The sequence below is a fragment of the Enoplosus armatus genome, chromosome 2 (assembly GCF_043641665.1).
Source record: "Enoplosus armatus isolate fEnoArm2 chromosome 2, fEnoArm2.hap1, whole genome shotgun sequence".
Classification (NCBI taxonomy): domain Eukaryota; kingdom Metazoa; phylum Chordata; class Actinopteri; order Centrarchiformes; family Enoplosidae; genus Enoplosus; species Enoplosus armatus.
The window spans coordinates 16,214,770-16,231,002 of NC_092181.1; the positions used below are offsets into that span (position 1 = coordinate 16,214,770).

At 41.6% G+C, this 16,233-nt stretch overlaps 1 protein-coding gene across 1 annotated transcript in view; it reads right to left on the minus strand.

Moving 5' to 3' along the window:
* The window catches only part of dlc1 (DLC1 Rho GTPase activating protein), a 75,950-nt gene that overhangs the window by 48,740 nt on the left and 10,977 nt on the right, over positions 1–16,233 (minus strand). Inside the window, exon 4 of the mRNA XM_070911861.1 lies at positions 7,113–7,146. Within this exon, the coding sequence (XP_070767962.1) occupies positions 7,113–7,146 (34 nt within the window). The remainder of the gene's footprint in view (positions 1–7,112; positions 7,147–16,233) is intronic.

Here is a 16,233-nt window from a genome sequence, read left to right on the forward strand (position 1 = left end):
GCCAATCGTGCTGATTGCTCCAGCAAGTGAAGGTAATGTACCCAGCACTGGTTTATTGCAGCCTGCTGATAGCATTGTGCTCATCGCGGCCAATTGACTTTATGGTCCTCTGAGGTTTGCTGAGACTGATAAGGCTGGATTCCCACATCTTTGCTTTTTCACAACCCTTTCGTCTGCGCTTCTGCAATTGTGGAATGACCTCTTCAACGATGTTGTAAATGAGGATTAAGGTGGGATACGGCAAAACAAACATCCTATAAAAGTATCACATTTTTTATTATCCTCCCTCACACACCTGCTTTCTTGACTCACATGACATCTGAATCAAATCATGGCTTTCATGCATGCGTGTCAGTGTGTGCGTACTCTGAGACACGCAAATACAAACCATCTGGGTCAGTATTCGTATCACAACAACATATCAGTGTACTTTCCCTCTCTCTGTCTGTGGTATACCTGCGATAAGGGGGCAATACACAGACTGTAACCTGGATATGAGGGAAAATGTCCTGAAGGGCGGAGGAGAGGGGGTGGGCAGGGGAAAACAATGGAGTTCTCATAACTCAGTAAGGAAACTCTTGCCAAATGCCCCCTCTGTCAAACAAGTGTAAAGTATGCCAGGAGTGTGTACCTACATCTAACTCCACAGAACAGAGGCAGGAGAGAGTTACCTGCCAACATACTGACCTAGAAATGGAGACACGGGAGGTGAAAAACGAGGGGCAGGGAGGTGTTTCTGGGAGGACTTCAAACAGTGTATATAAACAGTATGCAAGAGTCTATCATCAAAACGTCTGTTAAAAACAATGCACTATACTCTATTCTCTACAGCACAGCCAAAAATGTGTCGGTATGCTGAAGCATGTATGTGTGGGTGTGCCCGAGTGTGGCTGTAATTGTGTGCGAGTCCCTTTGATTTGACCATCTGCTTGAGGTCTTACTCTGCTATCAAACATACACTCCCTCACCCTTACTGTCTGCCCTACTTCCATATAACTCCATTCTGACTATCTGATACCTTTGCACCTTGTGTGCCACTTAATTCAATAACTGAATATTATGCTAACAGCAAGATATCAGACAACCAGACAGCTCAAGATATCAAAACACAAAATATCCCATATATAGTTTATCCAAACAATCGACTTCTCAGCCTCCTGCATGCTCTAGACGATCTCTCCCCCTGACACCAGGACGAGGAGGGAAATAAACCAGCCAGGAAGTGACAGAGCCTGCTGAGCCAGGACTGATTCATTAGCCTGGGGACAGCATGGGCATCTCACCCCATCAACACTGGGAGATTTACAATCCCCTGGTTACAGATGAAAGTTCCTGCAGGATCATTTCAAATGAAGCATGGGATCAGGTCAGTAATAAAACCCCAGTTAAAACGATAATCACGAGAGTAAAGAGTAACCTGTGCCGAAAAACACTCCTCGTTTGCTTGGTTAGCTCCAACACATTCTTCTGTCATATTTGGAGAGTGTGATCTACTCAGACAAAAGGTAATACAGCAAAATAATACCCTTGTGACATGACTGAACACTTTGAAGAAAGCCTCCATGTATCTATACATCATATGTACATGTTCAGGCCACATTAGTATTTCCCTTGTACAACATTATGTTTGACTACAAAACCCTCCAGCCCAGTAGGAATTATGTCCATATAGGATGATTAGTTGCCATGGACAGATATTGTGTACCAGAGACATGAATCACCCATTCCACGGGCCATTACCTTACTTTCCACCAAATTTCAGTTGAAATCCATATGCTGCTGACAAACAAACAGACACAAGGGACTGAAGGGATCTTGCAGGTGGAAATAAAAATGTCATTCATGTAAGAATCCAGAACTTATTCCTATTCTGGATATACTGTAATTGTCCATGGTTTACTGCTGCCAAAATAATTAAAGACATGCAGTTTCTCTCCATACAGTTACTCATTATTGACCAGGTTCCATGTGCAAACAAAAAGCATGATGGTATGTTTTCTATAAAAAGCAATACCTAATTTCCATGCACAGTGGGTGATGAAAGACATACCAATCTGTTGAAAAATAAAGCTAAAATAATAATAATGACTCAATCCCTCTAAATGTTTCTTAGTTTTGTATCAGGGAGACTTGTCGTTGTAACTCTGGGAGTTCAGCAAGCTGACTTCCTGTTGTAAATTCCCCTTCATGCAGTGGTTTCCTGTTCAGAGTACTTTAGCTAGGGAGATAGATTCCCGAAGAAAGAAATCACAAAGTAGCAAAGAGATTTTTGAGCTTTGACTCAAGTAAACCGGCGATACGATGGAGATGAGAAATTGTTTGTTCGTTTTTTTTCCAAAATTACTCTTTTCCAGTCTTATGAAATGTATTTCTGGAACAAGAGGGACACATTGTCATTCAAGATAATTCAACATGAAGGCTGAACAAACAGAAGCCCACGACAAAACAAAGCGTAACTTTTTCAAACTTGTTCAAATGACAAAATGGTATATCCATGCATAACATCAAGCATAAGAAAGTAGAATGATTTGCCTCCAAGGTGATTCGCAGCTGAGTTGGAAGTGTGAAATATAAATGGGATGAGCTCCAACATGTTACAGTACAGTACCAGTCTCCACACAGGAAGCTGGGGAGAGAGTGTGTTAAATGGGAGGGGAGAGGATGGGCTGTTTTGGGGGGGGCGTTGAGGCTGGCATAGACTGACGGGGGAGGCCAAGAATGTGACCTTGCATAAACACAGCGACTGCTATTTTGCGTACGGAGGGGTGGCAAAACAAGTGGGATAAGGCAGATTCAATCAAAGAGCAGGGACAAGTAAGTCATGTGCTATTATTGACTTGGCTCCAGGCTAAGGGAGCCTCATTACATCTGTCAAAGCACCTTCTCAGATGAAAGCAATGTCCTCAAAGAGCATGTTGCTGCAGGCTGTAAACAGGGAGAAAGTAATGAGGAAAATAAGGAAAGCAAGTCATTCAAATCACTGTGACTGTGAAAATTTGTGTGCAAATTTGCCCATTTTGCAGACTGGAGATGTGGTCTATTGGAGCCAAGAAGCTCAATCACAAGATCTGTGGATGAACAGAGAGTCTAAGACACCATCTGTACTGAAAGGACTTTGTTAGTTGTTTACCCTGACAATCAAGTGCGTCAGATAATAGCAGATATTCCTCACACCAAATCACATCTCTATGTCAGATTTTGTTCAAGGAATAGTTTCTAATTTCGGGAAATACTCTTATTTGCTTTTTTCTGCAAGATTTCGATGAGAAGATTGATTGAGTCTTTTGTCTGTACGCTACATATGAAGCTAGAGCCAGCAGATGATTAGCTTAGCTGAGCATAAAGACTTGAAGCAAGGGGAAAAAGCTTGCCTGGCTAGCACCACAGCAAGTACTTTTTACATTTCTGTTCGTCTATGAATTTGTAAAATTTAGAGGTGCTGGTAGGCGATTTGTTTACTTTGGACTGAGACAGGCTTGCTGTTTCCCCCTGTTTCCAGTCTTTATGTTATGTTAAGCTACTCCATATTTAGCATACAGACATGAGAGTGATATTTATCTTCTCATCTAACTCTCATCAAGAATACATGTTGAACTATTTCTCTCACCGATTTAAGCAGAAAACCTTGAATGTGACTTTAAAAGATACTATTTCCTACACAGATTGGTATTGTTTTTATTTTTTTGGAAGGCACCAATAGAGGGGACTTTTCAAAGTCTGTAAAATGATATGATGATAAATACAGGGATCCGCAGAGGTCAACACTCAGGTCAGGTGTAATTTTGTGTATCAGCACAGGAAAAAGACAGCTGCACTTTAAGTACCAGTAACATGAATTTGTTCCAAGAAGAGAAGAATGGTGACTACAAAGGAACAAAGGATAACAGAGAGAAGGAAACAAAAAGGAGTGCCAGACAGACAGAAATGATGAGACAAGTTATTAACAGGAACCACCAATTCCCTGAAGTCTGAGTGCCCCTCCCACACAGGACTCCACTGAAGGTGCTAAACCACTTCCTCTTTCCTCAGTTTTCCTTTCCTCCACCTACAACTGAGGCAAGTGCTGTAGACTATGAGGCTAAGAGTCCAGGTAAAAGGTCATGATTTAACCCTGCTGTTGGTTGGATGCCCATCATTGTGTTCTGTTTATATATTCCCACTGGTTTATATTTAGATCAGGAAGGCGCAGCATGGTGCCTCTAACTTCAGCTACCATCAAGGAAAAAAAGATCCACTCTTAGAAGCAGGAATCTCTAAAGTGTGGTGTTGACAAGCTCTAACACTGGTGGGAGAGAGAGAACTAGAAAGAGAACAGTTACACTTTCAGTCGTCTACGTTCTTCTGTTGCAGACATTAGTTGAAAAGTCGATATGTTGATGTCAATCACTTCCTGTAGCTCATGCAAAACAGTGTCATGTGCAGTCAAGATTAGTTTAACAATCTGTAATCAGATTTAAAACAAGGATTGTCAGTCACTGAGCTGATGATCGTTCAGACAAAACAAAACTCGCTGTATTTTATCCACCAAAGAGAAGAGCATTTCGATCTAATATGAATGTTACTTTGTCTTGCCTCTTAATCTGTCCTTCTCTGTCCTTCACTCACACAAGGTAAACCTGTCAACTTCCTAGATATGAGGATGTGAGGTCAAAGAGCCAAACAAGCTGCCTCTGAAGATAAGCACAGACTGATTTGGAGTATTTTTTTTGTAGAACACAAATTACCTCCACCAAAATCTGCCTACATACTACAGTACCTGCTGCCAAATAAACACTAAACTGAAGAATTAATGTATCATGTTGTATCAGGTGAGCAAAAGACAGTCACAACACAATTCGAAGGTTCAAACTTTTAGCCTACTCCAGTTTATTTTGATGATACATGTAAATATGCAGAGCTACTGCCTAATCGACTTTTCCATGGTCCATCTCTTTGCTCAACAGCCTGTGATTTCGCCACAATCGACTCAAGGAGGGTGATATTGAGATACCTAGCTAAGAGAATATCTGTTATAAAATATCAACAATCATGCTTACATTGTATGAAAGGCCAATACCATGAAAAAACTCCAGTAAGTCAAATGATGAAAGCTTTCCTCTAGATGTTCCTCTAGAAATTCATTATGTTGCCTAATTGCTTGAAAATACTGGTAATACATGAGCAGACAGCATGAAATAAGTTTATTTATGGCTTTCTTGATGTCCCATTTAGTGCTTCTTGAGTTTGATTTCAATAACATACACATCATATCTCTCATCACATCACACGCATCATCTCCTAGACCATGCCCAACCGATGATAAGGACGGTCATGCACACTTGATGCATGACCGTCCTTATCATCTTCAGATGGCATGTGGTATGAGTTATGCCATTTCTCGTCATTCCATTCCTTCTACAGACGCCGTGAAGCTGAGGCTTGGCTATGCAGCGTCACAGGAGCCCCATAAAGAAAACTTCTAAACAACAGGTTGTCAGTTGTAACTCTGCTGTAGACACATCCTCTTTGTGTACAGGAAAGCCGTGACACTGACCCGTCACTAAGGTACGACCGCCGCTGCGGGGAGGTCATCAACTGTGTCATTACAGAGCGTGGGCTGTGGAAACTTCTTGTTGATCACTGGTGTGCTTCCGTTGTCACAGGGATAGTAAAATTAACCATGAATGAGCTGTCTTTCATGGCAGTGCAGCAGGAGCCTTTAGGGCATGGAGTGTGATGTAACAGTGTCACAAATGTGTCATTCCCAGGGGCTTAAATGGTGGAGATACAGAGGGGTCTTTGAAGTGTCACAATGAACACAGGGCTTTGTGCTTCATCAAGTCCCCCAAAACTCCGCCAGCTCCCATCGTACCCCCACCCCCCCTCCAGAGTCCTGGGTTCCATCACACAGACCCAGAGATGGAGGTTACATAACTTGCTTACAGGAAGTCAGACTGATTTAAACGAAGAAAAATGACCAAGAACATTTGACCCCTTTGAAGTCTTGTAAAAAAAGTTTGGAGTGGGCCTTTGCCAAAAGGTAGTCCTCTTGTATGCACACACACACACACACACACACACACACACACACACACACAACAGAACAAACATACTGACAGCTTCTGCACATTTCCCATGAAAGGTTTTCAGCAAGTGGCGGTAATTAGAGGGAGAGACAGAGCGAGAGTGAGTGAGGAGTCCCAGCGGGTTTTGAGGCAGCGGGGGGCAATATGAAAGCCTCGTCCCCATGTCAAACCACCTCTCTGGTATTGTTTACCAGCGGACTGACGACACAGGGGGGTGTTTAATGAACACTGCTCCCCTGCTGGCTGTCTGAAAGTAGGTCTGTCCATCCATAGTTTCCTGATGACCCTGTGCATTACCGGCAGACTGCTGACAGAGAGGTCGGAGCCAGAATGGAGGGGGCAGTCACTACAGATTGAGTTTCTTCTTAAGATCGATTCATAATAAAGTGTGCAAAGTGGATGACTGCAAGCTTTGCAAACTAGTGACATAGCATGTCAATACTGTGATTGCTATTCATCAAGAAGAAGTCATGAGTACTGATACTTGCAGGCCTTTAATTGAACAAATACTACACAAGTCCAGTCACAAAAATGTATGCGTGCAAGGGTGTGTATTTGGATAGTTTTCCATGTTTTAGGCATTTAGGTGTTTATTCTGGGTTGCTTTCTATACTGGAATCATTTTTTGATCACTGAAAAATGTCATCAAAAAGTAAGAAATGAGGGCAAAAGGAAAATAAATACGGGCAAAAGTTTTGGGCATCCAACACGACAACCAGTCTGGCTCTTATCTAGGAGAGGCGACTGGCTTGATGGTTTTGTAGATGAGTCTAGGATCTTATCTACACTCACATCCAGTGTCTCATAGAACCAGAGCCTGTCCTCCTCCACTCAACCCCTCCCTCCTTCCTCTCTTGCCCCGTGTTGTGAAAACCAGACAAGGCTATCAATCAGAAATTGTCCCACAGAATCAAACACTTTTTCCAAACACACATATGACAAAACAATGAAATCTAGGAAATCTAACAAAACACAACCTAATGCTATTAATCTGAGTGTCAAGATCTGTGAGTGAACATGAGGATGAAAAAAACAGCAGGGACTCACCAGCTTTTTCTTTCTCAGGAATGGTAGAGGTGCTCTGGGAAAGAGAAGAGAAAAAAAGATTATAGTTGAGATAGCTTAGGTTAGATGCATTTTCATGATATAAACTCTAAAATCTGCTTTAACCATTTCTAAAACTATTTTATTACAGTATTTATGTGTTATGATGTTGTGTTGTGAGCTACATATCTAATCCTCTTGCATGCTCTCCCTCCCGTTCAATAGATATTTTCTGAACATCAGAATCTACACAATATTAAAGAATAGAGCAGGAGGCTTGTCTGTGTGTGTTTTGAGTGCTGTGTCCAGTTCAGTTGGTCCATGAGTGTGACTACAATAGTCCTGGCAGATAGTTGCACCCAAAGATCAACAATGATCAACAATATCACAATATCCTGCTCTGTCCTCTAAAGAATATTGTTTTAAATCAAAGGAAATTGAATGTGCAGCCACAGTAATGTGTTGCTACACACACCAATAAGAAAATCCTAGAAACACAGACACACCAAGAACAAACTCCACATGCATAGTTTTCTGATGTGCAAGCGTCGTAACAAATGGTCACAACAGATAAGTAACCCACCAGAGACTTCTGAACAAATATCACATCATTAAAATCCTCTGATTCAGTGTTGATCCAACCCTCACGTAGACATCACAGATAAAATCACCACATAGTTTGTAGCCATTGTAGATTCTCATCGCACGTAATATTTCCTTCTTTGGCTTTGTTGTGGGTTTTTAGAAAAATCTACTGTGTCAACAAAAGGGTTTCTGGTAAAAATAGAGCAGCTGTGTGTCATTTAATTGTTAAAGTGTGTGTGTGTGTGTGTGTGTGTGTGTGTGTGTGTGTGTGTGTGTGTGTGTGCGTGCGTGTGTGGAGAGCAGCAGTTAGTTGGAATGCAGAGGTCTTTCTGGCCTCTGACTTTTGACCTCAGGTTCTTGGCCGACCTCCACACCCTGACCTGTTTTAATCCACACTCCCCTGGAACAGATCAGACAGGAGAAGAAGGACAAGGTGCACTCTCAATAAAATGTATCCACTTTGTCCACATTGCCATCTGTGTGCAAAACTGTTATCTACCTTTCCTCATGATATTCCTGTTAAGATAAATGCCCCCTCCTCCTCTTCAGGCTTAATTCAAGTAATTTAGAGGTGTCCTGCTGTGACTACTTTAAAGCCTGTTTACCCTTTGACACCTACAGATGGCAGATACAGCACAGCCAGAGCCACACTGATTATCATCTTCAGGGAATAGTTACACATTTGGGGGAAATTATTACTTATTTGCTTGCTTTGCCAAGAGTTACATAAGAAGACTGATGCCACTCTCATGTTTGTATGGTAAATATGAAGCTAGAGCTAGCAGCCACTTAGCTTAGCTTCACACAAAGACTGGAAACAGGTTGAAACAGCTAGCCTGGTCTGTCCAAAGCAAACTAAATCGACCTACCAGCACCTCTAAAGCTCACTAATCAACATGTTATATCTCATTTATTTGATCTGACTCATTCACTGGCGACAATTTAGGATAAGAACGTTTAGTATTAGTATTCATTTTAACTCATGCACAGTCAGACTATAGAGCATGTCCCAATATGAGAAAGAAACAGGATGAATCATTAAAAAGCAAAAATGTGACTACAGGCCCTTTGCCTCTCAAATATCAAGGGAGCGCTTATATTTTATGATGAACCAGCACCAGCGTGACACAGTCTGGTGAGAGCGAATACAATGCCTGCTCTCATACGTGAGTTTGTTTTTGCTAACGTGTTGGCTGATTAACGCTGGATAAAGTGTTGTCTTGGTCCCAATCTGTCTCACTCAGATTTTTTAGAAGCCAGTGGGTGAGCTGTCTGCACATACATACTTTATCTGAAATCCACACAAGTCCATCACTAGTGGTGCGTCTGCCAAGGTGTGTGTGTGTGTGTGTGTGTGTGTGTGTGTATAAATGTGTGAACATGTATTTGTGCATTATGTGTGGGCAAAAACAGCATTTAATCACTTCCTTGGTCACGTTTCAGACACAAAGTGGGCTAAATTCCCCCTGTGGACAAATAGCTTTACGATTTATTGCTGATTAATGACCTGAAAAAGACACCAGGGAGAAGCCACAGCCAAAGACCTCAACTCTCTCCTCTGTCACTAAATCACCAGCACAAACAGAACAACAACAGGGGGGCGAAATCAGAGACAGATTTATATTCAGTGCTGTTTCAGCTGTTGGACTCCAGTAATATTAGCGCTGCTTTTTCAGCCACAACAGTGTCCTCGCTACATTCCCATGTGTGCAAACTATTTTGTATTTTTCTTATTGTAAACAAATCTGATGGAAAGGCTGAAAGAAACAAAATAATGAATTGAGCCTACTAAGAAGAATTGCATGTATAGCCAAAGCCTGGTACAGTTGATTTGTTTCACAAACTTATACAAAATATATTATAGCACCAGTGAGCCACTGGGTGTCATGCTCCATAATTACTTTTAACAGAGGCACTGCAGTTTGTTTTGAATCAACCCCACATACAGTCCTGCTGCTGTAAATATTCACTAGCTCACCAAATGTATATTAATCTACAGCTGAAAATAGTCCCAACAAATGTACCATTTGAGTAACATTTGCTAAAAACACTGTCCAGCTGTAAACTGTGCCTTTTCTAAAAGTGAAACATTATTTAGATTTACATTTTAAGTAGGAATGAATGGTCTTGGGGCTGAGTGCCACAGAGAGAGAAGGGAAGTCAGACAGTATCAAGACAGATGGACTAACACGTTGTTGGGTTTAGTCTTTTTGAAGGATTTGTTGACAATAAGAAGAATAGAGAAAAGCACCAGCCTTATGCTTTAATTCTGCTGTGTACGTTGAAATATATCATCATACAGGATGTTACATTTGGACAGCACTGCGTCAATTCATGTGTGGATTTGAGCCGAAGATTTCTTACCTTATATTGTGGCATAGTAAAAAAAGAAGAAAAAATCAATACCTTCCTGTATTTTAAATCAAATCAGCTACAACTCCACAACTCACTGAAAGAATGGCCTTGAATAATGGAATCAATATGGGAGGTCTGTGTAGCTTCTCTGCTTAGCACTAACAAGACATTTCAGTTCATCAGTGTGCGCCCTTCCTATTGTGTAAACACCACACCACGGGTTCCTGTCAATGACCCATGAAGTCACTTACACACAGTGTAAATCTCACCTTCACACAATGCCGTGTTTTCCCTCATAATAGCAATTACAGTTGAATAAATGTGAGTGAGAGACCACAGAGCCTAACAAGAATGTGAATGAATGGGTACCAGTAAGTACCAGTGTTTTCATAGCACCACGGTCGCATATTTTCACGATGTTTGCCTACGTTTTCCCCCTGGCATGCCACAGTGCAGGTTGTCCCAGTGTGGGGTTGTCCAGGCCGTGTCAGGTGTCCGCTGGGGAGCTGTAGGCTGCAGAGCACACAAGCGTCAGCTGCCTCATTTACTGCCACTAATTTACTGGAAGTGGGTTGTGTGGGGGCACAGGGGGTATGGTATGTGTTTGCTTTACACATGTCCGTGTGTGTGTAGTGGCCTACAAGCATGTGTGCCTGCATGATTAACCACTGAAGGGTCATTATTAGTAAAGTAGGTTTTACTTATTACTTCAGAAATCTTAGAAGAAAAGGTTGACCTTTTCTGGTTCTTATATAGTTAAACCTAAACAAAAGCAGCAATACATTTTTTGATACTTACTTTTGAGAAGGTTTGGTGGAAAGGGTTTTTCCACAAAATTTCCACACAATAACATTGCCTAAATGTTCTGGATGTGGGGATTTTGATCAAAATGTTGCCAATTTGGAACATCCAGTTTTCTAATTTTTTCATTTAAGGTTGTTAAAACCGTCTCTGTTTGACAGTATTAAATATATTGTGTATCGTGTTGTTCCAGCTAAAGAAAGTTTGACTGTACAGAATTACTTTATTCTGACTCATTTACAGGCAGAGGAGTTTTAAATCAGGTATTATCTGGTCAAAGAAAAAGAATAGAAGAGTATGGAGCTGACCAAATATTTGGTGTCAGCATTTGGTACTCCATGTTACAGACACATTTCGGTTGGTACCAAAACAAGCACTGAGGTTCAATACCCAGCCTTAGTAACAAATATTTTGTTTTTCAGTAATGGACTCCACATTATGTACAGCTGTGTGCTTTTCTGCGTGAGTTAATCAGAGAAGTTAAGCAAGCCATTGGCATGTGGCTCTTGCACAACAAATCCGAGCAGTCCACCATGCCTCTCAACCCCACCGACACCCTCCCATCCCCAGCCCCCCTCCTGCACTGCAGCTGCAGTATGTGTGTGTGTGTGTGTGTGTGTGTGTGTGTGTGTGTGTGTGACCACCCATGGTCTGTGCTGGCCAAGGATTAGGGGGCTCAGGCTAACCCAAACCTTTTTCTCCACCACTTAACGCAAATGGCTAAATTGGTGCAGATGGCTTATGGTCAGGTAAGCTGGCGGCTCCGGCACTAAATGTATAAGGTAACTGTGTGTGACAGAGGGAAGAGAGACATTGTGTGTGTGTGTGTGTGTGAGTGCATGCACACGCCTGTCCAGGGCCTTTGGAGATGTTATCTGGAGCTAATTTCTGTTTTTTGACTGGCATGAATGTGCTCTTTCTGCCCTGCACTTATACAAGAATTTATTCTCCATGCTCTGTCGACCCCCAAGTGCACGTGTGCAGGGAAACGTGGGAAACAATTTCATTTTAGCCTTCTCCTTGAGGAAAAGTGCAACCCCCCTCCCCAACGCTCATACTTTCTCCCCCGCATCCCCTTTCCACATTTTAATAGTTTCCATATGTCACACTTGAAGTGTGTCAACAGGAAGTGATGCGATGACTTTGTGTAATGATGCGTGGACTGTTTCCTGCAGAACATGTATATTAGTGTCCAGATGTTGGATTTAACAGCTATTTGAAAAAAAATAATAATAATTTGGTGACACTTGAAAACGTCTCAGTAACACGTATTGACATCTTGTATGACGATAATGATTTTACCATACCCACTGCGCACACACACACACACACACACACACACACACACACACACACACACACACACACACACACACACACACACACACACACTGACCGCCAGCTGAGGCCTCGTTCTCTCACTCAACCTTGAGTCATGAGATATGTTCTGTATGGGGTGATGTTGACTGAAAGAGGGTGAGAAAAGTGGGTATGCACACACACACACACACACACACAGGCACAGATATACACATATTTGCCTTTGTTTACAAGAGTGAGGCAAAGAAACAGGCTTCTGGTTTCAGGCTGTGTCTGGTGGGATTTAGTGCTGGGCCCCAGGAGCATAAACTGTGAACTGTTGACTGGCCCTTGGAATCCATTACCGGATGAGACAATAACTCTTGTCTGACCATAAGGCTCTTATTCCAAAAAGGCAAACTAACTGGTCATTCTTAGAGAGAGAGCATGCAGATGTAAGTCTTTTTCCCGGACAAAGTCCTCAATGAGACCCGATGGTTCTAACTATGCACCCAATGAAATTTGGTCAGGATTGTGTATTTCTATTTATAAAATCATGCAAAATGTTTCATCTGTAATAACTAAAACAAAAAACAAACCACTTATGGACTCCATTAAGAAAAAACATTTCAGGTTTCCTTCTACATCTGGTAGGTCAATACAATACAGAATAAGGATCACCACTATATCATTTCAGCATTGACGTTATAATATCGACACCAGATGCAATGTAACATGGTAAAATATGCCCACTATGTACATTTTATTATACATAACATTTTACTGCTTGATGGAAAATAAAACAAGCATAGTATACTTTTTTATGATATTAAGAGACAACATAAGCAGCATCATTCATCCTGATTTAATGCATTTTGGTTGCCTGTTTCACCTGCACAGTGAATGACCAAGTAATAACCATACTGTGTGGATTTTGTAATCTAACTTTAAACTGAGTGAGAAAGATCAATGAACTATGTGAAATGTCTTGGTTTCAAGATAGGAAGATCATTGCAGTCTAGATGTTTTTAAAAAGATCAGATAACTACACTTACATTTTTACAAGCAGTTTTGGTTCTCACAAAGGATAGTTTAATCCACATAAAGGGGAACAGTATCACACACACAAACACACCAAGAAAACACACACAAACACTCACGTACCCATCAATCAATCATCCATTATAGACTACTCTGACAAGGCTAGTCTTTTCTTTATGGTGTAATAGCTCCACAAGTGGTTTTAAAAACATGGGATAAAAAGTTGGATGGATGACAAAAACGCACATTTATCTCCCTTGTCTTGTTGCACTGATTAAGAGACAAAATGTGTCACCTGTTCCCGCTCACCAGGTTGAATTTGTGGCTTAATAGGGATAAGCCTTATGATCCCAACTGCACCAACAATGCTAGCCTGTGGATTAGCCGCTGACATTTTTGGGAGAGAGCGGAGAGTGGGTTAACAACACAGAGGGATTAGACCGTCCTCTGTAGAAGACTGTGGTGGCCCCATAGCAGTCAGTCCTGTGGCAGACACACGGCTTACTGACTTACCAGAAGGACCAGTGGGCGAGACATAGCTGGGTCACAGTTTTGTAACATTTACTAAAGAATGCACATCTTGACTGTCAACTTTAGAGGGCACTGCATGTTGCGTAACCTAACTGTACACACACTTTCTGCACAGGTACAATTTTTAAGTTGTTTAGCTCTAAATAAAATTAAAAAAAAAACCTTTTATAAGCAGACCACACTCCTTCTTTAGGCACTGAGGGCAAAGATGATTCATTGAGCGAGACACTCAGGTGTGTATTGGCTGAGGTAATGTAACTTCAAGGCAAACATGAATGAAAACACATTCAAAACAAAAATGTGAACACATGCTCAAGACGAATGTCCCAATTAAAACCCTAAATCACAAGCCTGAATAAGCGTTGCATAAATTGCACCTGGTTTTTCAATGAATTCCTGTGTACATGTTTCAGCGTCTATGAATTTGAGTGTGTGTGTGTGTGTGTGTGTGTGTGTGTGTGTGTGTTTCTGAGGGTGCATTCAGTTTGTTTGTTCGTTCTGTGATTTATGGTGGTTCATTATCAGCGGGCTGCAGGGGTGTTTCCAGATGCCTGCATATTCCAGTCATCCTTAAGATTTACTGTCAACAAGTACCATCATCCTGCAACTATTCCCTACACTTTTTACTGTCTCCTTTACGTAATAGATGAGCGCTTCACTTCACTGACTCAGTGCGTGCCTTCAACACTAACAACTAGTACTTGTTAGCAACAAATGTTTTCACGTTGGATGAAAAACTATGAATCATTTCAAGTTTTAAAAAAAAGTACCAAAAACCATATGGAGCCAGTAAATCACATTGGTGATTAAGTTGATGTGACTTAGGCGTCATGCCGCAGCATGTTGTCATAAAAACAAACAAAGAGAGAGTTGCCATTGTGCACATGGTTGTAAACACATAGATTTATGTGATGTTCGACTACCACAAAGAAGCTAAAACAGAAAAGTAATTCTGTGAAACAATTAAGCTCAAATCCATTTTGACAAAATGTTCAGTATGCGCACTGAGGCTCAGGCAGATAGATGTGAACAGCTTTGGCTTCGTGCTCTGCTTTGTTTTGGATTTTGTTTTCTGATGATACGCTGCCAACTACAAAAAATGAGAAGTATATTTATTCAGTATATCCCTCTCTCTCCTGTTCTTGGAGTGCTTTATGCAACGGCTATAGCCTTGAATCGACAGGAAAAACAAGGTTTCCTTGTGGGGGTTGAGGAGAAGTTCATTTTCCACATCCTGTTCCAAACACAAGCCTTTTCTTTTTTCTTAACCTCTTTTTTTAAACCACAGCAGGTCTGTGTTTGTCTCCTTGTTACAGCTGTGCTCAGCAGAGGAGTGACCTTGAAGACAATGACACCACACAAAGCGGCTTGCGTGGCCGTGACCAGAGCCACTACTGGCACCCCTTGACAGACTGAATGGCGGTTGGTTTCATAGCTCGCTGACTCATTATGGCCTACTACAGTCTTTAAGCCAAATATGTGGGAGGAAAGAAGGCAAACATAATTATGCCTGCCGCACATGGTGTTGACTGTTGACCAAGGACGGGAAAGAGAGAGAGTGGGAGCAAATGTAGAGATAAATAAAATGCAGCGAAAGAAGCTAAATATTGAGTCTTTTATCTGAGTGGGACATTGAGAAGGTGTGGTTTGGACAAAGGATGTTTGGGGACTGTGAGGCTACCAAAGCGGAACACGGAGGAAGGACAGAGCACAGATCTGCTAGTGACCTTAGCACGCAAACCACAGCACTTCTATTGTCCACCAAACCACAGACAGATAAAGAGCTATGTACATACATAACCCACTGACAGGGAATAAAGTCCTTCCGTCATTCTAAAATAAAAATATCTCTCAATCAATCATCGTCCCAGAAAATCCCTTGAATCCTGACATGAAAAGTCCAGAGATTGGAAAGTAAAACAGTGGCAAGTTGGGTTTGGAGCGCTGTTGCTGTGGAGACAGAATACAGATCCAAACATAGGGTCAAAGGTTGCCCTGTTATGGAATGTTTGCCAAAGACGGAGAGGATGAGGGTTGGTATAGGGCAGCGCCTTACCTGTCACCATATGCATGACATGTAAAACACCCCTGTGCTAAATTTAACAGACAGCCATGGTCTGCGCCTTCTTCAGTCGCTGAGGTCTTTAGGGGATTCTGAGTTAAGTCTTTCTGCTGAGAACTCTCCGTGCTGAGGTTGACTGATATGTTGTTTCCGACTGTAACATTCAGAGGAAGGTGGTCAGGGGTCAGCGGCCTCCACCCGCCTCTGTAGCTTGGCACATCCTCTGCAGCCACAGAGCTCTAAAAATAGAGTCACATAACAAATGGCTCTCGCACCACGCATAACTTAAGTTTGCCTCTCCAGATACTCCAACATTTTTCTCTATTTCTTGACATTTCATAGACCAAACGATTGAGAAAATAATTTGCAGCCTAATCCATAATGTAAATAATTGTTAGCTGTACCTCTAAATATAATATACAGCCAAATCAATAGATACACATCAGTCTA